Source organism: Hesperophylax consimilis, chromosome 18, assembly GCF_061612785.1.
Source record: "Hesperophylax consimilis isolate HC1 chromosome 18, BYU_Hcon_1.0, whole genome shotgun sequence".
Classification (NCBI taxonomy): domain Eukaryota; kingdom Metazoa; phylum Arthropoda; class Insecta; order Trichoptera; family Limnephilidae; genus Hesperophylax; species Hesperophylax consimilis.
The window spans coordinates 32,530,327-32,555,812 of NC_142853.1; the positions used below are offsets into that span (position 1 = coordinate 32,530,327).

At 34.1% G+C, this 25,486-nt stretch overlaps 2 protein-coding genes across 2 annotated transcripts in view; one reads left to right on the top strand and one right to left on the bottom strand.

Annotated features, from left to right (window-relative positions):
- Nucleotides 1-27: 27 nt before the first annotated feature.
- Nucleotides 28-9,418, bottom strand: ics (ras suppressor protein 1). Its single transcript, XM_089642810.1, has 6 exons — nt 9,243-9,418; nt 7,153-7,443; nt 6,918-7,000; nt 5,242-5,356; nt 3,340-3,472; nt 28-2,411 (listed from the first exon to the last, which is right to left on the bottom strand). The coding sequence occupies exons 1-6, from the start codon at nt 9,385-9,387 to the stop codon at nt 2,327-2,329; spliced, it is 852 nt and encodes a 283-aa protein (XP_089498936.1). The 5' UTR covers nt 9,388-9,418; the 3' UTR covers nt 28-2,326.
- Nucleotides 9,419-10,979: 1,561 nt separating this feature from the next.
- The window catches only part of LOC149415680 (uncharacterized), a 70,415-nt gene continuing 55,908 nt past the window's right edge, over nt 10,980-25,486 (top strand). The window contains exons 1-2 of the mRNA XM_089642413.1: nt 10,980-11,324; nt 21,843-22,097. Coding sequence (XP_089498539.1) covers nt 11,070-11,324; nt 21,843-22,097 — 510 coding nt within the window. The 5' untranslated portion in view covers nt 10,980-11,069. The remainder of the gene's footprint in view (nt 11,325-21,842; nt 22,098-25,486) is intronic.

Sequence of the window (25,486 nt, forward strand, 5' to 3'; positions counted from 1 at the left end):
TAATAAGGTTTAACAAATAAAACAGTATTTAGTTTGTTAATATTGTATAATACAGTAAAAATATAAACATTGATACAAAATATGGTTTAATTTCTAATACATTCATTTTAAATAAGGCACATTGTATACAATTTATTGTTATGCAATATACAGTAATAACCAGATCAACAAAGTTTCATACTATAAATAAATTAAAAAATAATAATTTGGCATTTAGTAAAATTAAACATATTAAGAAATTTTTTAATATTAATTTAATAAAACAAAAAGCAACTACAGGCGTGCATACTATTCAATCAAAGTGACTAACTGAGGAATACACTATCCAATATTGATGTCAAAGCAAGATGCCTATTATAATTATTCTGCAATCCTTAAATGAATGATTAGTGCCATTATGAATTTTTACATTTGAACGATGCCCGTTTAATAATGCCCATTCCTGGCCCGTTTTGGCTTTCGATCAAATTTGATCAGCTGACATCCATAACACCCAACCCTTAAGTAGTCATAGAGAAAGCATGTCATCGACGATCATCCTCTTCCTTCTCATACGTCTTGTGTGGCAACGAAAAAATACTATAACGATGACATCACATGCAACCTTTCTCCGGGACTAGTATAATCGATAGATCAAGACTTCTGTAGAAAAGAAGAATTGATTCACACTGGAAATAATACTTAATGACATGTTCACATTAATAAATTTTGTGCACCAAATTTTAAATTGAATTTGCAATACTTAAAATACAGCAGGAGAAAAGGAGACAAATGAAATTAATACAAATTGAATATTTATGTAAGTATTGATTAGTTCAATGTAAATTACATATTTGTTAGTAATAATAAAAAATAAAACTTGGCAGTGAATGTTATAATTTATTAGTTCACTTAAATCACCTTACAGTAATAAAACTATAAATATTTTGTCGTATTGCACCAAAGGAGTTAAAAACTGAAAAATAGTTTGGAACAAATAAATTCTTCTTAATATTAATACAAAGTAAGTGAAACATTCTTTTGTGTGTAAGATTTCATACAAAACACAATGCACATGCTGAAGCAAAAGTACACTTGCATATTAAGGCTAACACAGATTGATTGACAGACACTTTACTTAAATCAATGATATTGATTTACTTACATAATTATGGCACCTTTATAAGACATTGAGAACAAACATTACAGTAAAGCTAGAAAGAGAAATGATAAGCTTATAATAAAAATGGTTATATATGTGTTGACATTGGAGGAACCAGGACGTTTAGACCCTTTGTCCACAAGGATAGGCAAGTATCTGATACTCGTGTTCTGTACCTAAGTCGTAAACAACTTCAAGGGCTTAGTATCAAAAAATGTCATCTACGAGAGGTGGGTTGTTCCACTCATTTTACAGACTCAAACCCGATTCCGAGTTCAGCCAATTTGAATCAATTCATTGGACTCATTCCTTTCGCCGGACTCCGGTAACGTAACGTCCGGTGGAATCGAACTCATTGTGTAGTTTGGACTCATCGAATCAGCTGGAACAAAATTCATTGAGTTCGTTCCGATGGATTCGCCGGACCCGGTGGAATGCCACGGAGTTAAGGAATGATAGGAGTCACAAGAGTGAACAAACTTATCAAATTTTCTTGAAGGCAAATAATGCTCTTTGCTATCTCCCGACTACTAGATAAGTTTTCATCGACCAACGTGTTTCTAGGGCTCAAAGTCAAACAACATTATCTACACAAAAACATAGCATGGTAATAATTGGCATTTGTTGGTAACATTGTTTGACTTGAAGCCCTAGAATTATTTGTATGTTTTTTGTAGATATCTTTGTTTGACATTAAGCCCTTCGACTTGTCACACACAGTCCTTACAGGTCTACTACTGAAATCACGAGACTTGCGTTGCCATCAATCATAGTTCTACCAAAACGAAAGACCTTCCTCTAACGTCATATGTAATGAAGCGCAGTGCGGGAGGGAAGTGCAGCATGATAAGTCTCTAGAGAAATACTAATAAATCACCCTCTTTCTGTGCACAGCAATTTACGGGGTTCTTTTGATTTCGGTCTAGCTATAGCCCAGGTCTTGATTATAAAGAAAAAATGCATACACTCCCTCTTGGTGATAAATTTTCCACAAAAGTGGCACTACGTAATATATATAAATTAGCCATGCATTATTAGGTGCTTAATTTGCTAAATTGAATGTGTCGGCGATTTCAAAATGTATCAATTAATGCTGATTACATAGCACCGTTGTGAATTTAATTTAGAAGATATATGATTAGAACCTCGGCGTTAAGTGCAATGGAGAAGGTATTGTTGCATTGTTTATCTAGCCCGGCTAGCTTTCTTCGTCTTGTCGATCGGCTGTCCCGGTGGCGGGGGTTTCGCTGCAAGATGGCGACTGTAAATCCTGGAAAGAGAGCAAATGAATTATTAAAATAAGTTTGTTTTTAAGGTATGGGGAACACACCGTGAAGCTGGCGCCAGAACTGTAGCAACTCGAAGTTAGTCTTTCTGTAATTGAGACATATTTCTTCCTTCAGCCCTTTTTAAACAATATTGAAAATGTGAATACCGTGCAAGAATCCCAACTGCCCAGAGCCAGTGGGACTATGGCCTCCCCAATTGGGATATGTTGTGAGGATCAAGGGAGTGGGGATCTGTTGTAAATCCAAATTGAGTCGTCCACAGATACACAGTGAATGCATTTAAAGATAGACAGCGGTAAACAACAAGTGTAAAATGTTAAGAATTATCTTATTATGTATAGAACAGTGATGAGCAAACTTTTTAATCGAAGGGCCAATTTACCCATTTTCAATTTATTTGCAGAGTGTGGGGTAAGTACAGCTTGGCGTGGTTAATTTTGTAGTCGGTGGTATCGTAAACTTATTTATATTTTCAAAAACTGTAATTTTTTAATAAAATAATAATCAAACACAAAAATAATGTGCTGCAGACGCTAATTTTTTAAGGACAAACCAATTAATTCTGTTGATTTTTATCATTCGTAAAGTTCAACTAAAAATTAGACAAAAAAACTTTGGGTATTTTATAAAACATTTTAAAATGCATCAAACATATTACTTTGAGCTGATGATGCAAATATTACTCATCACTGTATCACTCTCACTTCACGAAATGGCAATGTAAATGTAACTTATAAATAAGTACAAGTTAGTATTAATGAACAAAAAATACATTCTTTGTTAAAGGGGGTTGATTCACAGCTTGCAAAACTCTATACTAGAAGAAGACTAAACTTTCTTTCTCAAATAAGAATGTTTTTGTTCTCTGGGTCTGACTTACTAACTAATAAAATGTTGTGCAAAACTTACATGCGATATGTTTCCGAGCGTATATAGTCCAGCACGTGGGATATGCCAAGCTTGAGCTGATCATCAATGGGGGTGATCCAATAGTTTCCTTCGATACGGAGCATGGCTTTGTTACTCGCCAGATCCAAATTTCCTGCCACAATAAACATTCACAATATTATCTAGTTGCAAGAATAACAACATTCTCGTGCTGGAACATGACTGCTGACTAGTACATGACTTACTTTAACATGACTGCTCACTGGAAAATGACTGGATTTAACATGACTGCTGACTGCTCATGACTATTTTATGCATTCCATTTGAGTTACCTACTTTTCACCAATACCAATACTAGAAGCCGGGATTTTTTTTTCTCTGCAGAAATTCTGGGACTAACTACCATAATATGTACTCCTCATTACCCAGAATTATTTTATTTTTTTGTAAGCACCCCGCAAGAGTCAAAACTGTTCCCAACCGCATGGAGCCAGTGAGACTATTGCTTCCCCAATTAGGGTATATTGTATGGCTGAAGGTAGAAGGGGGAGGGGGAAGGAGTTGGGTAAGGGGAAGGTGAGGAAGTACCTGGCTATTCGGATCTGCACACCAAACCCTGCTAAAGCCAACAACAGGGCGATACTGAGAATATCTTCCACTCTGGAACATGCCGAAAAAATATTTTTTTAAATGATTAAATTGTGAAATAACTCAAATCAATCAAAGAAAATTTACTTGTGCATGCCGGGATTTGAACATTTGAACCTGCGGATTGATAATCGAGAGCCTTACCCCTCCACCACAGAGACTGGCGAGGGGTAATAATTAACTAATGGAGGAATAATTATGCTGAGTCATTGGACAACTTCAATTTATCACTTAGTAAACACAAAAGATTGTTTCTGGAGCAGTTAGTTATATATGAAAAAAACTGTATAATAGTAATAAAATATTGTAAACTACTCTAGGTCAAAACCCCTAAAAAGGGCATTAATAAATAAATAAATTTAGCAAACGGATTGTTAACGATTAACAATGTTAACTAACTAACCAACACACCTGCCCTCCGCAGGGGTAGGCAGAGAGGACGGACCGTCAAACAACTCGGTATTGGCACATACTTCTTGCCTCATTCACATTCATACATACTCTTCTATTATTCTGACTCTTGACATGGCCCGACTCGAGTATCTGATTCACTTCTTAATCTTACTCATTATGCTTACATCAGCCTTGCACTCTTTGTGGATTTCCACATTTCTCACATGATCATGGTTTCACCACACATATGGCTCAGGGATCTTATTTCAACACCATTCAGTCTACTTTCATCCTTTCTCTGCCAGTTCTATGCCTCACTTCCATACATCAAGGTAGGTACCGGCACTCCATTGTGGCCTGCTAACTTCGCTTCTTTGGACAGTTTTTTGTTAGCGCCAACCGCGTTCCGTCCTCCATTAATGGAGTTACCTGCATTTACCCTACGTTCAATATCTTTGTCAGCCTTCCCATCTCTCGTAAACATACTTCCTAAATACACAAACTCATCTACCTGCTCCAAGTATTCCTCATTCACAACTATATTGCACACTGTTTTCATACTATCTCTTTCAAACACCATTACTTTAGACTTACTTACATTCATCATTAACTCATTCTTCATACACACTTCGTTCATCCTAGATACGAGAGACTGTAAATCTTCCATGCTATTAGCAATCAGCACCGCATTATCAGCATACAACAGGCAACATACTTTCAGATTACTAAAAATTCGCGCCCAATCCCATCTCTTTCAATTCTTGCATACAATTATCCATGTATAGATGGAATAACCACGGTGACATTACGCAGCCTTGTTTAACCCCTTTTGTGATATCAAACCGTAGTCGATGTATACATTAATAATTAGTATGGACTTACCAAGTTCTGGAGGTAGAACAGTCAAACGATTGGCCTGAAGATGCAGCTCTCTTAATCTGGTCAACTCTCCAATCTCACTGGGCAACTCAATCAGGTCATTCTCTCGGAGAGATAACTGAAAAGATATAAACGTACCATAATAAAAAAAATATTGCAGATAAAAATTGAGGGGCACGACGAACTTTTAATGTTTTAAATGGCATCACCTTTGACAGGGTTCGTCACAAAACTTTAAGGGAGAAATTGAAAGCTAGAAATATACCTACCATATACGAGTATATCAACACACTATCCTAATGGCACTCTCAAGAGGAAAACGTTGTATGGTGGGCAAGTACATATTTTCAGCCGTCCGATCAGGAGTAAGGCAAGGAGGGTTTATGTCCCCCATCCTATTCAATGTATACATGAAGGAGTTAACAAATCGCCTGGACACCAAAACGGGTTGTCGTATTAACAATTTATGCCTAAATCACATAAGCTATGTGGACAACGTGATTCTCCTAGCTCAATAGATCGAGGGATTGAGAATATTATTATATATGTGTAGAATATGCTAAGCACAACTTCAAGAAGACGGAACTAATCGAATTCCACCACAGCAAAAATGGACGATGACGATATTGAACGACAAAGGACAAGTATACTGATACACATTAGAGTTACACAGTACATATACTGATACTGTCTAACTATAATGTGATTGCCTGCAGATTCTACAAATACAGCAATAATATTAAAAAATATATTTTTCAATGCATTCTGTACAAACTTATATACGTGTGAGACACGGTGTCATTACCTAATCAGACTACTTCTAACGACTACGCGGGGCGCCCTGGGTTCAAGTCCAAAATGTGACTGCATCTTTTCTGATTTTACTTTTTCAAATTTTCGTTTAAGAATCGCTAATATTGTCTTCAATAATTAAAAATTATTATTATTACCATCAGCATGGTTGAACCGTTAAACCAACTTTACTCTGAACTGACTAATGAACTAATGAAGTTGTGATGGATTTTTTGACATTATATGAGGATTTAACTTGCTTGTTATCCCACAAGTAAGATAACAAGAACGTAGCTCTTGTGATCTTTTTGGAGAAGTTTAAATGTATTATATACTGATCCAATGAATAAAATCTAACTTGCTTGTGGGATACTGCAATCAAGATGCCAGGAAAGTAGCTCTTGTGATGCTTTTGGGGCAGTTCAAATGTATTGAAAAGGATCCAACGAATAAAACTATAAAAAGCTAGTTTTATTCTTTTAGTAGCATTTTTTTTCATTCAATGAGCCATTTTTTTGCCCGTGGTTGTCTTTTCCTTTAAACAATGCGATTTGTTTAAGTGACTTTTTGGTTTTTGATAAAGTAGGAGGCATGCTGCGTCTGTTCTCCATAATAACAACTGATGAAATTGAACTAACAGTTGCATTGTCTGTAAGCAACACTCAATGGTTGAACCAATCAAATTGAGTGGTTTGTAAGGCGTTTAACTAAAAAAAAACATACCAATAATAATTTTCGGTATGTGTTTTTGTAGATACCGTTGACTTCGAATTATTGATATGTTTTTTATAGATAACGTTATTTGACTTTAAGCCCTCGAATTGTAGATATAGGTTACTATACAAGAGAAGAATTGAGATATTAATTAAATTATTGAAACTACTTACGATTTGCAAATTCTTCAACTGCCCAATGCCAGGAGGAATGTACTCAAAATCATTGTCCCCAAGGTACAAAGCACGAAGCGTTTCTGAAAACAAATTTGTATTATAAAATAGTAAAATTATTCAGGTACACCTTCCACTTTAAATGCTTAATATCAAAAAAACTATTGGAGTTTCAATGGTCTATTATATGTTTTTGAATAAATACAGTATTTAAAAATTTTAGATAAAACCTCACCCATCATGAAAAAGTTCCCCGGCAGCGTCTTCTCGTTCAGATTATTATAGGTCAGATCCAGTATCTCCAGCACAGGAAAGGCGCCAAAGCCCCTGGGCAGCGAGTTGAGACGGTTGATGGACACATTCAGAATCCGCAGCTTGGGCAGTGAGGAAAGGCTGACGGGCAACTCCTGGATCCAGTTGTTGGAGAAGTTCAGGATCTCCAGATTGATCAGGTTGGCCAGGCCGGGCGGCACCACCGCTATCTTGTTGTGACTGATACTCAGACGGGTGATGTTTACCATATTCACTGGAAATTAATAGCTTTATTGATTATCGAAATGTAAATAAGAATCGGACCTACGTCCGATTCGTGGATGGCTCGAAAACTCAACTATCATTAATTTCTATGTTACCAATGGTTACATCCGTCACTGACAGCATAGGCTGTTTTATATCCCAGCCTGCAGGACTAACTTGCTAATGGACGTGCCGGTGGGGAGCAGTGGCGGCTTCTACTCATGTAAATGGTGGTGCACTGAAAATATTGCCAATCTATCCCTAGTCCCTACGTCAGGTCGGGAAAGGTAAAGGGTATTCGAGACCAACTAGCAATTTTGAAGCTTGTACCGACCTGCTGGAATTATCGGTGTGCGAACTGTGAACTAAAGTGTCGCCATCTCAGTGTAGACTTTAAGAGCCATTAGTGAGCACCGTTCATGTTTCAAACAAATTTCAATGCTATGGTCAACATCCACGCTCTTCGCGTATAGATAAATGATGTTCCCAGGTGACGTTTCTTGATGAGCGATATGGAATTCGCTCACACCACGTGACTTTTGACATGTGATGCAAAGAACGAAAATTCAAGCTGGTAGAGTTGAACTTAATACTTTTATAGTATTAAATTTATTACTGTGATTTGCTTTGAATTTTTGTGGTATTATTATCGGTTGATAATTATTATTTTTAGATTGACCAAAATTTTGAGAGTACGTTGCTCCAACGCTCCTAAGCGCTAGCCAACACAGGTGGGGAGAGCTATCTTGTTGTTTAATATAATCACTTCGGATATTGACATATTCAAAGCAGAATTTAGACGGCAAGCTTTAAAATCTGCTCAATACTATTCTGCTGATGGACATATTTTGGATTTTGCACGGCTGATAAAACGGCTATTTACGATTCATTAACGGTTGTTTGTGTGTTGTGTAGGATTAGGAGCACATTTATTGTTTTCCTTGCGTATCTTTTAAAAACTAATTGAAATTTTAATTTTGTAATGTTCTTAGAGATTTAATCTAATGCATATTATTCATGTTATTTGCCCTAAAAAGTTGTCAAGGTAAGGCGATTGATGTAAAAATATTTTCAATAAGTAATCAAATGGTTGCTTAGATTATTTTAATTTTATTGTAAGATTTCTAAATTTACAGATGCACTAAGGTCCTGATAAGCCAAACATATGGCTTGTCAGCAGGTGTATGTAAATTATTATGTACTAGTTTTGTTCGTAGACTCATATAATACATCTTAATATTTACATTTCAAACCTTCCATTCAACCATTGTTCAATTTACCATTACAATAATTGTGAATTATTCACACTATCAAAGCCTTTTTTTTCAGATAGCTAGATGTAGTGCATCATATTGAGATTTTTATTAAATTCCAAAACAAACAAGAAACCTAAAAACATTGGCATTTTTACTATGTCGATTCTGTCTATTGGAAATTACTATATGCCCAAAGGGTATTGATGATGATATGAAAACTTTAATTTGAAACCCCAAAACTGAATCTTTGAACAATCATACATTCAATGCTAAATCTGTGTAGGTGGTATTTTGTTAATTGTGTGGCGCATGCAAGGTTGTTTATTGGTATTTATCAAACTGGTAAACCAATAAAAAATATTTATTCATTAACAATATCATCATAAATATTATTATTTGTTACTCATAAATTCTTTTAAGGTTATTTTTAGACAACATGTCATAATATCATTGACAGTTAGTAGTAAGGGCAGGTCCCGCCCACAATTCAAACCAAAACAAGATTCCTTATTTGGTCATAAAGAGAATTTAACAGGTGTTCATTAAAACTTACACAATCCGGGCATTTCCTCGAAGCTTGAAATGCTCCTATCGACCAAATCAAGCTCAGTATTTGAACTTTCTTTCGCCTCATCGATAGTTTTCTTGACTTTTGACATCTTGCTAGAATTCGGAATACAGGAAACTGGAGCTTGCATTTTGTGCGCAGACGTCAAACACTCGTACGAAACAATTGGTTTTCGAATGAAAAGAAGAAGAAGAAATTAATATTTCTTCATTTACATCTAGTTTGAGTACTTACCTGGAAAGTCTTATTTTTAATATGTGGCAGCATTAATAAATATTCCTTTTCAGGGGCGTATAACTCTCGCATAACCTTGTAACCCTGATGGGAGGAGTTATCCTCAACCCAATTTCTTATAGACAAAGCTGTTGTGGCTGAAAGCTCAGATCTCATTGGCTCAGAGCAAAAATTGTATCTTGATCTCTCGCTCTCTACCGTAGCGACTCGTGTAACAGAAAGAGAAGCTAAACATGTGTTATGCTCCGATAAAAAAATAACGGTAATTTCCAAGACGTCATTTCGCAAATTGAAGTCAGTAGGAAGGTTTTAGCGTAAATATTTTGAATTTTCTTTCACCCATCTAAAAATAATGTTGCGTGCTAGAATTCTTCAAGGTGATAAATTAATGCCGTGTTGTGTTAAAGGTTGCTCAAATGGATTCGATAATCCAGTGCTAGGAAGAAGCAGCAAGAAATACGTTTGTTTGTGTGTGCCATTTCGCGATTGAAATAAAAAATACGGTACTTTTGGGATTAAAAAATAATGCGTTGCCAACGCTTAATCTTCTAATCATCATAAAATATCCGGTCTATCTCCACCAATTGAAAGAAGGACCCGATCACGTTGTTAAATACAGGTACTAACCTCTCGTTCTTTGATACAATGTTCATGATTCCTGAATGTACTTCATTGGCTAATAATTTGATTAATTTTCCTTTTCAGACCTATCCGTATTCCGACGCGATCTTATACCACGTATTAGGAGACTAAAATTGCTAAACAAAGCCACGATTACATCAAACAAGTTCATTTAAACCTCTCCAGAATTACATCATGTAAGTACCAGTATTTTCAATGATGTTTGCTGACGACAAAGCTGTGAAAATTATATGAAACCCTTGCAGGAGAACTTGAATAACTTCTAGTGCTATTTTGTGTATATATTCTTGTATTTTTGTGCAAGGTCAAATTAAATCCTATTAAGTTGCAGTAAGACAGAAATCCTGGGTTCGATTCCTAGTTGAGACTTACTTTTTATTTTTTGTGTCTTGTTCTGTTTCATGTTTTGTTTAGATATATTAGTATTATCTTCTACTTCAATGATAAATCAATGCCCAATACATCGGTTGTACTGAACCTGTTTTGTATTACTGTCCATTGTCTTTTTGAAAATAAAAAATATTTTGATGTGTGCATAGCTGTGGGTTTTTTTTTTATTTTCCTTTTCCTGCATTCCAGTATTTTTTATTATATAATTTTTTTGGGCTAGTGAATGAACGATGTTAGCTGGGTGCAGGTATATTGTCTATGTTTGCTCTTTTTTTAAATGACCTTGAGATTTCTTTATGGTCCACCATATATTTACCTGTCTGGACCAAACGACCGTTTTATCTGTGGTTAAGGGGGTGACAAAATGGCGCCATACAAAAAGCCCGAAGATATCGATCTAGAGAGTGGTTTATTTATGTTCCTTTTACTAGGTTTTATCTGTGGTTTCATTCTTCGATTGTATTCTGAATGATTTGGTGTTCTGTGGGTATTTGTCATATCAAATCCATATTGAAAGTGAAATAGTCGCGTTGGACGTAATTTAAAATGATTGACCGGGAGTTGTTTGTTCTCCCGTTACTAATATTATTTTTTTGTTTGCATTGCGTGTGTGAACGACACGGATTTCCTTCGCAATCCTTACATTTGTATAAGCCTGACGCTAAGCATAACAAGCGAAGTGTAGCTGTTTTCGATAGATCGCAAAGTGATTTCGACGCCGGTAACAGTGATGATTTGTATCATTCACGCTCTAAAAGAGATGCTCCTGCCAGCAACCCCAATGGAAACATCACCACCCGGGTAATAACTCATTTCCTTATTAGATTAACATGTATTATTGTACTTACTTGACGTTTGTCATATTATGCTGGTAGTTGTATTGTTGTCATTAGTTGCGCCGTTGTCAAAAGAAATTATTAATAGATTGATTTTATGTGCGTTGTTTTTTTAAATTTTCTTTGTTATGTTTGGTCACGTGAATATTTACAATGACTAATGAGAAATCGTATAAAATTTGAAATGTCATCGATCATTGATAATAAACAATGGCTCATCTAGCTATCCTAGATAAGCTATTGAGAATGTACCGACTTTATAATATTATCAATAACATTGAACTTTATCAACTTTTCTATCAATACATTAAATGCGCTGTAAAAAGAGGATATTTTTTTTTTTTTTTTTTTTTTTTTTTTTTTTTTTTTTTTATTTTTTTTTTTTTATAAATTTAATTTAGATTAAATTTGATAATATTATTATTAAGTTCTGCAAGTGTTTTAGTTTTTTATTATTGTGACAGCTGTTTCGGCTTACAAGGCCATTTTCAAACTGTTTGAAACAGTTTGAAAATGGCCTTGTAAGCCGAAACAGCTGTCACAATAATAAAAAACTAAAACACTTGCAGAACTTAATAATAATATTATCAAATTTAATCTAAATTAAATTAATAAAAAAATTAAATGGAGTTCTACGAATTAAACACAAAAACAATAAATAAAAAGAGGATAGTACGCCGGAGTCCTCTTTAGAATCTCTTGCTTTTGTTTTGTGCCAAATTCAAGTGCATTCATTTTATTATTCTCTTTTTATAACGGTACCTACTTTTATTTTATTTATTAACTTTCTAAATCGAACACTTTGTGGTCATGCACGAGCCATGTCCATATTTTTTATAAAGTAAACTACAAAGCTGCTACTTTTACAATGTATTTGATTTCTTAGTTCTTAAATATTTTTACGAAATATATATACTATTTATTCTCTCAAAGTAATGTATTTTTGGGTAAATAGTTGTCTTTTTATAGTAATCAAGGTGAATCAAGAGATTTTATTTAAAAAATCGTATTAAGTGTGGCCAGCAATCCTGAATAATTAAGTACCTGTATTTTTAATAAATCCCATTATGATTTTTATACCCTTGAACATGGACAGTGTCTTTTATACGCTACCATGGTATTGTTTTTATATACACGTGAAATATTAATATTCGAATAGGTATTTATTTACATTCTTATTTCAGTCGAAAATGTTTCAGTTTTTGTTGAGGAAGATTCAGGTAAGCCCCTCAAGCAACAATTGGTAAAAATTGGGGTAAATATACAGAGAAGTGGTACACTGTTAATAGGCTCATTAATATCTCAAATATCCAGATAAAAATGAGAAACAACTATTTCACTACCTGAAAATAATAAATTTGAATAGCTATTTTGTTAAAAAAAACTGAAAATTTGACTCGTCTTTTCTTCATGCCATGTTTTGACGTAATAATGGTTTTTCTTAAATTTATTTTTTAATTAAACCAGAATCAAAAACCTACAAATCTATTTTAGGTTCTTAGGTTCATATTTTGGGTTAAATAAGATTAAAAAAAAAAAAAAACTACCCTTAAAATTTTCACATCAATAACAATCGCAACCAAGTGAAGAATCAAATATGATGTAAGATTCTCACGGCCAAAAGTATATTTGTTTTTGGGGTGTTATGCCGTGTTGCGCTAACTCCTTCTTTAGCCAACGTTTTGGACAACGTTACAGTGTCCATCATCTGGGCAGATGTGGCAGGATACAACACTGCATAACACCCCAAAAACAAATAACAAAAAGTGAAGAATCAATTTTAATTTTCACAAAATAACTAATAAAATGCATTATTTTACATTTCCAGAAATTAAAATAATTACTTCTCGTCGTTATCTAACCGATGCAAAGGGGTTTTTTTTAATGTGTGTTTAACCATGTGCCGTTTTTCTGTGTATTTATCAACATTGGTTTGAAATAAATTGATAGCTGATTTCATTGGAACTCAAAGTAATCATTTTCATAACACAAAAAAAATATTTTAAGAACTACCACTGTTACATACATACTATCACTGTTATCTAAACCTTTACCTACCTGAAGGTAAAAGTCACATATCACCCAAAGAGAGGTCACTAGGATTCCCCATACATCGACGTATCTCTTAATATTCCTTTTTGCCCTTTCCAATAACACTCGGATATTACTTGCTACGTACCGTTTTAACCGAACATTGCCCATCTCTGCCCAGCAATCAATCATCAAGCAATGCAAAACCAATGACTAAATAAAATACCTTATGCAAAATGGTAAAAGAGATATATAGTACAAAACAGAGCGTAACTAAAATACACTGTCACACTACCATATAGTAGTCCCAGAGAGCGTCCTCAGAGGAAAGGAATAGGATGATCGTCGATGATGTACGTACAACCTTTCTCTAGGACGATTTTAGCAAACTTTTGGCTAATTTCGGCATGGCTCGTGAGAATTTGTTTGACTGTCGAACACGAGAGTTCCCTCCCCCGAACCAAACTTCATGTTTTTATGTTGCAATGATGTATCCCGGCACAGACTGAAACCGCCAACAGCTGATAAGCTACTATCTTTATTCAACGTAAATGTTGTATTTTACACTGGAGGAAGCAGGGTAGCCGTGAAAATATTATATTTTACATTGTAGTAAGCAGGGTAGCGGTGAAAATATTATATTTTACATTGGAGGAAGCAGGGTAGCGGTGAAAATATTATATTTTACATTGTAGTAAGCAGGGTAGCGGTGAAAATATTATATTTTACATTGGAGGAAGCAGGGTAGCGGTGAAAATATTATATTTTACATTGTAGTAAGCAGGGTAGCGGTGAAAATATTATATTTTACATTGGAGGAAGCAGGGTAGCGGTGAAAATATTATATTTTACATTGGAGGAAGCAGGGTAGCGGTGAAAATATTATATTTTCCATTGTAGTAAGCAGGGTAGCGGTGAAAATATTATATTTTACATTGGAGTAAGCAGGGTAGCGTTGAATATATTCAAAATAAATTTGATATTCGAAGGTTTATGAAATATTTTAGATATCTTCATAAACTATTTTTTAAATTTTTTGTAAGATAATGTTGTTAATTCTGAATTTGAAATATGATATCGACAACTATGACTAATAAATAGGTCCCAATGGTGTAGTGGTTTAAGATGCTTGTCCTGGTAAGTCAAGAGATCCTGCCATGGGCGCCCGCAGAAAATTTTCTAGGGGGGGGGGGCAAAATATTTTTAATAACGCTTGACGCTCACGTCACACCCGTGCGTCGCCAACCTGGCGATGATGTTGCTCCAGGCTGGCTAATGCTCTGTCTCTCCACACTTTCTTTATGGTAAAACAAAGTGATTTAAAATAAAAGTAACATTATTTGACTATTTTCAATCAATCCAGGGGAGGCAAGTGCCCCCCCCTGCGGGCGCCCATGGATCCTGCATTCGATTCCTGTGACCGTTATATTTTTATTTTTCTGTGTCTTGTTCTTTCATGTTTCGTTTAGATTTATTAGTATCATCTTCTTCTTCAATGATATATTTTTTTATTTAACATATTTCTGGCTGGTTTTTTGTGCTGGCGCTACGCTGTCTCCGGGCGAAAATAAAGGTCCCTTGCGAATTTTAATTAATTTGTTTAAAATCGCTAAATCTTAGAAAATAATTAAAATGTTTTAATAAAAAAATCTACGTAGTAACTCAGCATACCCAAGCTATAAAAGTATTAAACGAAAATCGAATATTATTTTAAATGCAACTCAATTAACATTGTAATATTTTAATTATGGTCCCATTTTAGTATGGGAGCGTGGCATGGGCAGGTACGGACCTGCTTTCTTTAAATATGCCCGACATCTCTCGCTCGCTTGTACATAGGAGTTAAGTGGGGCGGAACAGAGATAGAGATTCGAATCGGGTTTCACGCTCATAAAAATCCTCATTTCAGGAATTGAATTATTACAATAACAAATAATATACTATCCTTTTGTTGAAATACCAATGTAAACGAAAGGCACGAAGATAAATATAAAAAGAAGACTTGCATTACGATTCGATAACTGTGTACATATAGTTGGGACCTTTTCAAAGAGATTGGTATATAATGTTCATAAAAATATTGAATAATTCAGTCTTTTCTGCCATTGAAAATAAGGCCGGCGTTCTACCTTTCCCGGCCGAAGTGTGTAAAGCAAGCCATACACGCTACGGTCTACCGGAGAGGTTGCCTTTGAAGGTCTGCATGCGCAGGTCAACCGTACGTCGGGTGCGTGTATGGGGACGTTCCGGTGTACCGGAGCGGTCTTCAGTTCATTCTCTTTGCGATGGCATCGATTGCAGACGATGACGGGTTGGCGTTGATAGGCCTTGCGTTAATTTTGATGAAAAAAGATAAAACAGTGAAAAAGAAGCTAACAAAGTGGTGTAAGCATTGGTTATTGAAAAGAAAAACGTATTGAATGAATTAAAATTTGAACCTGAAGATTTTAAAAACTATCTCAGAATGCACCAGTGATAAAAAAGATACAGTTATGAGAAATAATATATTATAAGTTACTTTAAGATTTGACGTGACCTGCGCAGGCGACCGGAGTACATGCACACACACGTAGGTACACCGTACGGTGTCGCCCGAAAGAATTGATTTTCGATTTTGCACCGGTCGCCTGCGCAGGTTAAAAAAACTGCACAGGTCTATTCCCACACACGCTCCGGTCGGCCTGCCCAGGCATACCTGCACAGGTAGACCTCTCCGGTGGACCGTAGTGTGTATGGCCAGCTTTAAGTGACAAAATAGTAACAATCGCATTTATAATAAATTATTCCAAATGAGTTTAATAAAACTAATTTCGGGAAAGACAACATTGTGTAATTATTGTTGGAACGTCTTTTCCTCAATAATATACGGTAAATTTTACAGCTAGTCTGTAACAATAACTTGAATGGGATTAAGTCTGTACCCGCTGTGGGATATGACTGCCAACCATCCATTAGATTAGTTCTGTGACAGCAGTATTGAAGGTTGAGTTTGTATCTTGCACTGGAAACTATAATTAGTATCTGTTGGATATTTAAGTCGGGCCGTGTCTATAGTCAGAATAACAAAAGGGTATGTGTGAGACGATGTATAAATGTGAATTTCCCCCCTATTCCATAGACGGTTTGAACACGTGAAGCGTATGATCTTAGAAAAAAGTGTCAGGTGAATTTATGACCTGCAAGCGGTTGAAAGGTTTGTGGCCCCCCAAGAAGAAATATCACAATCAAGTTAATTTTATAATGCGCTTGCATAAGAATACACATTTGATTCGCTTGATTCAGTAGTCAAAATAATAAAAGATGTATGCATGTGAATGAAGAAATGTGTGAGAGAAGTATTTTTTTAATGTATTAATTTATCAAGAACGAACAGGAGTATATTATTATGTATGTATTATTATACAAACTATTTCATAGTAACTTTCTTTTAGTTTTGTGCCTTTTAGTACACATTACATCGATAGCACTTGATTCTTTTTGTGCCCTTTACAGAACAAACTGAGACGGACTCATAAACTTCATTCTATCTCCTTTTGTATTATGCCGAGATATATGATTTAAGCAGTGTTTAAAAGAGGCAACACCAAGCTTTGTATTTGCATTGAAAATTTTACTTTTATTGAAAATATTAGAATGCTCGCTTGTTCTCCAGAGACCCATCGGAGTTCGGGTTCCATTCCACTGGTTAAAGCATAATCTATAGTTGAACATAACCTGTCTCACTAGGCGAACTATATTGATGCAGGATTTTTATTTATTATGTATTTTGATCTGCTGGTAAAATGGAGTGATAGCTCTTTCATAATGTTGCTCAACTAGAAATAGCATACAATTAAAGTTCATTATCACAAATGTGGCAATTTTGTTATCGACATAACACAATGTCAGGAAATATTTTAACTGAATACAATTGCATATTATTATCATTAAACTGCACAAAAAACCCTTAAAAAGATAAGAGTATTGATAATTATTGTCAATTTTGAATGATTCATTCTGGTTTAGTGTTTACAATCTGAATGGGCTCCCTTATCAAAGTTATTTTGATTAACCAAAACCAAGATAAGAGTGTCCTTATCAATAAATTATTGGCTAAAGTATTGTATATGCACATGCAAACTGTGTTTTTGGATAACTGACATTTTGATAGTAACCAAATGATCTTAATCAAAAAGATTGTAATTATCATTTGATTGTAAGCATATTTGATCGTAAATTGCCATTTGATCATATTATTTGCTTATTCATTTGCTTATTATTTACCTACGATTATTTCGCTTGCGATCATTTGAGAGTTACGATCGTTTGATAGTTGCGATCATTTGATTATGGTCACTTTGTTTATAATTATTTTACCTGTAACCATGTTTTTGAATTTAATACTCTATTGTTAAACATTTAGGGTGAGAGTTAGGTTTTAAATTGGATTATGTTGAGGCTGAAGTGAGTGGGGAGGAGGAAGGTTGGGAAGTCCTTGGCTATTCAGATCTGGCACCAAACACGGCTAACGCCATTTCAAGCAACGTTTCGACTCTGAATGGTGGCCTTTCAACAGGGCGTTACTAAGAATATCTTCCACTCTGGAACATACCGGAAACATACTATTTTTTTAATTTTTTTTATTTAATATATATAAGTGGGTACAGGATATAATATGAGTACATAGAAAATATATTTACATTACAAAACATATTTATGTTCGCAATCTCACCAATAAAGAAACTGGTTCTTGTGCTTGGTGAGAGAGTTACACTAATTATAAGAAAAATAGAATATCATTATGCTAAAAGTAAGTACTTATATATATGATAGGAACAATATATAAAGAGACAAAATCTAAATACAGTGAATTATTATTTGAAATAACAAAGATTGTTTTTCATTCTAATTAACTCATAATAATGAAAACATCTACTGGATAATTTTAAATACTAATTATTTATTATGCAGCTCATACAATGTACAATATCAGTCTCACAGTCTATCAAGCTTTTTTGTTATTTGATATTCTGATTCATATTTTATGTATAACATCTGCTACAGTGGGAGGCAATAAAAGCGTGGGCATCCTTTGATAAAATAATTACAATCATTATATGTATTACCAAATTTTCCTGATATTGATTAACTGACCTCCGTAGTGTAGCTGTTAAAATGTGCAATACAGAGTTAGAAATATTTTTTTGTAATATTCTATCATTATTATGAATAACCTGAAATTATTTGGAAAACTCCTACTACTCCTAATATTGCTTTTGCGATGATGACGGACTTCTTGGCAGAGATATTGAACCCATGACCGCCATGGTCCATCAATTTCGATAATAAAAACTATAGAATAAAACCTGGAGCTGTTGTTTATCCAATGCTCCATCCCCCACCATGCACGTTACTCCAAAAGGCTCTATAAATTCCAAGCATAAGTCCTGAAATTCTGCCAATAAACGTATTTCATCAATTTAATAATGTGTCTTAATAATAAATTTGTTTTTCCCTGCTTAGTGCTTAATCTTTGTTTTTACTTTGTTATCTTTGGTGACAGTAATAATAATATTTTTAGCGGAGGTAATTTATAATGCATAGATTATAAGCAATCTAATCTGATATTTGAATTTACGTATTGACCTACTATACTTTTAATTTTATGCAGGTTGTCTTCGACTTTCATAAAATAATTGTTTATTTTTATCATTGTGAAAAAGAGAGGAAATGTGTAGGTACATATTTAACGTCAGTTTTTATTATTGGAAATAAACATAATTTTTTTCCAATGAATCTGTTAAGCAACTGGTGGCCCACAATGAAATTACAGAACTTGAATAGGACTTTCACAGAACTTGAAAATCAACTTTTAAATTTGATGAATTGTTCAAATTCTAAGAAACAACCCGTCCATTTTTAAAATTATTTGATTTCAAAATTTTAATATTTCAAAAATTTTATGTTTGTTTCTTGTAATAAAATTTAAAGCATATTTCTTCACCTTTCAAAAACAGTTTTTAGTTTTCAGATACATTCAGAAATGTTTTTTTTTGTTTTTTTGATTTGATTGAGAAGTGGAAATACACACAAATTCGAAATGTAACAGTCAATATACCAGAGGGGTTAATAGGGTTGATTATCCTTATCTCTTCACAGGGAAGCATCCGATGGCAGAGTTGAACAAAGGACATTATTTTTAAATACCCGATTGGGCCGAAAATTCATTAAAATTAATTGCGTTTATCCTTCACTTCAGTGATCAGGTTTTTACTTAAGTTGTGTCATCGTAATAATATGAAAACTTATTATTTAACCTTTAGGCTGCGTTCAAATGTATGGGTTCCGTCACTGCCACACGACAGGCGCGGTCTGTCCATACATGCTGTGGATGCTCCGCATCCCTTGCATTTTAGAGTAAAAAGATTTGGACTTTTAGCCGTAAACAGCAATACTGCAATTTAAATATTTTAATATTTCTACAGCGACCTTAATGTGATTTTTTTTACAAAAAAGCATTGTAAAAAATTATACAAATTTTATTATTATAAGACATCGTCCATATTATCGTCCTGTTCCTGTGTACGCACAACGAACGACACGATACAAAAAGCGCTGGCGAGTCTAAATACACGTACATTCTCAAATACTGTGAAACGCGTAAAACACACTGTGGTGTGGAAGCGATCTGTAAACCGTATCCAAGATTGCTAGAACGTACTTTCTTTCCACGCATGCGCACTGAGACCCGCAAGCCAATATCTTCGTCAACTTTATACAACATTAATGACAGCAGCCAACGTGCAAAAACCGTATTTAATGCTCATATGTATAATGCACAGAATCGTATACTCTATTACTAATCCATTGTATTGTATGCGCGCGCTGCTTTGACAGTTTGCTTTGAGCTTGGATTATTGGATACTTCTCCAACGTGTTCTAAATGATAATAGTGAATTGTGTGATTGTATAATTGAATCATTAATACGAAAAAGTTTTGTATCTTGGCCATTTGCGAAAAAAAACTTATTCTGAATACTGGAAATATTGAGTTATGGAGATAATTTTAGACGGTACCTAATTGTATCTTGTTCGTGGGCTAGCGTCTAGATGTACATATTTGATATCAAGTACGTAGTAAGTACTAGTATAAACATTTGATGTCCAGCATCCCTTCTACAAAAAGTCACCGACCGCCACTGCCGCACAGCACACTTTTTATACCCCTCTTGCCGACCAATAATACTTTTTAAAATACTGACATTATTTCTTGAAATTATGTATCACGTCGGAAGGATATGCATTATTTCTCAGGTAAACAACAATGAAACAGTCACAGTAAAAATAAATACGTAGTACTTCTGTTTATACAGGCAAAAATAATAAAACTCATAAAGTGACTCACTAAATTCATAAAGTGTTTGTTCAAATTAGGTACGCAACATATGGTGCGAACTGAGAACCTATTATAAAATATTGTATATAATCTATTGTGACTTATATAAAAATATTGTGTATTCTCGCGCAAAACAAAAATCTGGTCACATTCCTTTCTTTGAGACGTGTCATGAAAACATGAGTGTGGACCACAGACATAGGAATTAATAGACGAGAAGATAATGGCGAGGGGTAAAATCAACTGTTGAAGAACGAAGGGAGTAAGGCTGACTGTGATTCGTCAATAAATCAATCTGACAGTAAATAGGCATCTCGCATTATAATATCACTATTTACTTCTTAAAAGTAAAATCTGCTTTTGAATGAATAGACATTTTTCCATGGGAGCGCAAATTACTCGCCACGTTATGAACAAATTTGCGAAGTCCAAATTCGGCAAAAAAATTCGGTTCTATTTTCAGAGTCGAATATTTCGTTTAAGTATTTAGTTAAGACACTTTTATAAATGTTCATAATTTACTTCCCAGCAACCAACCAGCTTTGTGTTTCGCGTCCAGTCGTTTCTCGATGTTATAGTATATGTTTCTAAAACTGATCTACATATATTATACGATGTGAATATGCTTAAAATAAAGTAAAATAATGCTTATATATGGAATGTAATACGACAATTGGGTTTATTCTCTTTTTCACATCTATTTTTACAAGTTTTCATAGTACAAGTCAACATTTTGCCATGTTATTTCGTAAAATGAACCGATGATGCCTCGACCATAGTTCGCACAAGAATGATGACGTCACGTTTTCAAATTTCACTTGAGGCCATACGCGAGCACAGCCGGCTCCAATGGAACCGGTATGGGGAGTGGGGATAATATGCTTTTAATCACTTAGGGCAGGTCTACTAATATTCATATGTCTATGGTGTGGACAATTTTTAACAGATGTATGGCTACACACATGCACATCTTGAAGGGAATATTGCCTGTAAACTTACCACATAATCTACCATAAACCGCATAATAATACTATAAACTGAATAGAATTTTTTTTCTCATAATTTATAATTTTGCAGGTGAACCACCTGAACGACAGTCACCAGCAGCTGATGGTGCACTGGGTGGGCGAGGGCTCCAGCGTGATAGTCTGCCTGGCGAGGGACCCCTCCCAGCCGCCCACGGGCCCCGGCTCTCCCAGCGCGCTGTACATCTCCTACGACTATGGCGACACCTTCCTCAACAAGACGGAAAGTTTCCGGCTGGGCGATAAGCCCTCAGACGGATACGCCCAGCTGGACAAGTTCTACAACCATCCGCACATCAATTCCTTTGTAAGTAGTGTAACTTTCATATTACTGTATTTATTATAACCTTGTTGCTGCTTCAGACAAATTAACTGTATCTGCTTTATATGGACTTAAGATTTGAAATAATGCGTATGGTGAGTCACACTAATTATGTTATGCTGGTACGTTTGCGGACTAATATAGTGCTTGATCAATGCAAATTATGTTTTCACCTCACCATGGCATATTAAGTACATCCCTTTTGGTCCCAATGCCGTTGTAGATGAAAATGGCAATAAAATACAATGGTTGCAGATTTAATAATGTTTTTGTCAAAGCCTACATAGAAGGCGTTGGAGAATATCTGTGTTTATGACCAAAGAGGAAAATCCCTCGATAAATCAGTTTTCATTGATAATATAACTATCTCGAAAACCATGTTATTAGATGACATATCAAATACGCACAAAGGTTAAATGAAACATGCTTACAACAAGATGATTTCACATTGATGGTGAGTTAATATATTGTATCTCCATAAAACATAATATTGAGAAAACTTAGTTTGAAGATTTGCAATCCTGGAAACATTAGATTTTGTGATATATACATAAGTTTTTTAGTTACATATTACAGTATCTATATTTATGTAAATATAATTTTTGGCATTAACTTTCGTTTAGCATAAAGCCTTAGATACATTATGCTATGTACGTATTATATGTTGGGCTGACACACTACGCTATAATCTTCCTCAAGAGAGGGGGTCAGATCAACTGAGGGACTGCCGCGGAATATCATTTCTTTGTATGGGACCTGTCATTTTGAAAACTGCGTAATTACAGCACTCCGTTAAGTGTTCTGACCCCTGCCGTAGGTTATAAGTTTCACATACGAAACAGAAAAAAAATAGAAAAATATCAAAATTATAAGTTTCAAATACAAAACAGTACACAAATAGAAAAAGGGAGGTTAACCCCTTCAGTAATCATTTAAAAATTAAAAATGGAAAAAAAAACACCTTTTTTTTATCAATGAATTTTATTTACTCAAAATATATATCCTCATATAAAAGCCAATTTGGGCCCAAAATGGGACTGAATATTGATGTTGTGGTGCATAGTGTGAAAAAATAATTAAAATTTTTCTTTAGTATGTATTCCGAATTCTGGCACATAATAGCCGCCCGAGTATACTCGGGCGTGGTCCTTAAGAGGTTATTTATTTATTTATTTATAGAATACATGATAATACAATAATACATTTTCTTACATGTGATACATTAAATCACCACACTAGGCGACTGCCTGTCTCGTCGCGACCAATGGTATATAGTTAGTATGTGAGGTCTAGTGTTAACATATGAATTAAATATTTATACATGTTTAAAGTATGAAAGATTATATTAGAATGAATTATAATGGAAATAGAAAATATAAAAATGTTAAAGTAGAAAGCAGAAGACAAAAAAAAGAAAAATTAAAAAAATAAAGAAGAAATAAAAATAAAAGAAAAAAAAATAATAAAATTTAGAAGTCTAAGACATGCTATTGTGCAGGAAAAGATCAAATACATAACTCTCTTTTCTGGTTGTGTAAGTGTACATGCATGTATGAGCGCGTAAATACGCGTGTACACGCATACATCCACACACACACTTATTCATATTTATAGATGCATACATATTCATACAAAGATATACAAATATATACAAATAAATATGTATACATACATACATACACATATATATATGTATGCATACATACATATACACATGCCTACTTGTACATAGTTGTTTATTCACTATCTGAGAATGAGAAACAAGTGATTAACACTGTCACAATCATTAATCAAAAAGTCATCAAGCGCCTTTTTGAAAGTGAGATATTTGGTTATTGACTTTATTTCAATTGATAAATTGTTAAATATTTTAGGGGCAAGAAAGTTAAACTGGGACTGTGCCATTGAAGTTTTTGTTGCCGGAATAATATAATAATAATAATAATAATAATAATAATGCGTATTAGATCTATCAAAAAATTTATATATAAAGATGCAAAAGTCGGTCATTTTGAATACATGTAGGATAACAAAAGATTTTTTAAATATTTATGTTGAGGGATCAGTAGGATTTATAGGCCCTGTTAGAAGTTCTACCGAGCCGAACCCTCTGATATGAAAATATCTGGAGACGGTGAATTTTTTTTCCCATTTGATATCTGGTGATTTGACGTGTTGTTGTTCTTGTATTGTTTTGTATTTATTTTACTTATATAATGCACTTACATAGTGTTGATTGACTAGCTGATCATTTGTGGAAAAGTGAGTGGAAGGGTTAAGTTTTTCCTTTGGGGAAGACTTAACCCGGACAACTAAATCGGAAGTTTAAATAAAAAATGATTTATTGTCTTCTTTTCTTATTAACACATAGATATAATGATATCCTCACTGGGATCTCCCGTGCTGAGGATGTCATTTACATATTATAATTTAATTATAAGAAATTAATATTACAACAAAGTATAATGTAGTATATATATTTTTTTTAAGTAATTTTAAAATAAGTAAGGTACTGTTTTTTGGTATAGTTCAGTTGATTCTGTTTTAGTCTGTGTTTGATTTCAGTAAATTTTCTATTTCAGATCTTCCTATGTTAAGTATCCAGCTTTTTATTTCAGATTTAAATGTTAAAGTGTTGAGGTTTTTGAGTGTGAGTGGTATTTTGTTGTAGAGTTTAATACTGTGATATAAGAAGCTTTTTTGCCCAAAAGTTGTATTAGTAATTATTTGTTGGATAAGTTTTTGATCATGAGATCTAGTGTTTCTATTGTACGTGTTTGTTGTTATTTCTTGTGTTTTGTGTTTATGAATGTAAATGAGTATAGTTTTAGAATATAGTTGTTTAATAGACATGATGTTAAGATTGGTGAAGATTTCGTTAGTGCTAGTTCTTACAGGAACTTTCAGTATAATTTTCATTATGGCTTTTTGAGATTTAATAAGTGGATTTAGTATGTTTTTATTTGCACTGCCCCATCCGATAATACCGTATTCTAACAGTGATTGGCAGAGAGCCATGTAGATTTTGATTAAGTCTTTTTTAATGAGCACATTCCTGATAGTTTTGAAAAAATAACTTAGTTTTTTAATTTTATTATCTAAATAGCTAATGTGATTGGTCCATTTTAAATTTCCATCTATTTTTAGACCTAGATACGTTATGTGGTCAACATTTTCTAATGAGGGACAATTACAATGTTCATTTAAGTGATGCGGGCTATGAATTTTCAAGTTATGGTTTTCTTCAGAGTTTTTTGTATTTTTTATTTTGAAAGTGAAGAATTTGGTTTTATTAGCATTTAGTGTAAGTGAATAGTAGTCTAGCCATTTTTTAATCCTGTTTAGTGTGTCTTCTGCTTTCTTAAATGTTTCTG

Bases quoted from the DNA above. Each gene is read 5' to 3' on its own strand.
- ics (XM_089642810.1), bottom strand. From the start codon at position 9,387: ATGCAAGCTCCAGTTTCCTGTATTCCGAATTCTAGCAAGATGTCAAAA. The intron at 7,444-9,242 runs GTAAGTTTTAAT...ATTAATTTCCAG, and splicing joins CGAGGAAATGCCCGGATTGT to TGAATATGGTAAACATCACC. The intron at 7,001-7,152 runs GTGAGGTTTTAT...ATTTGTTTTCAG, and splicing joins GGGGAACTTTTTCATGATGG to AAACGCTTCGTGCTTTGTAC.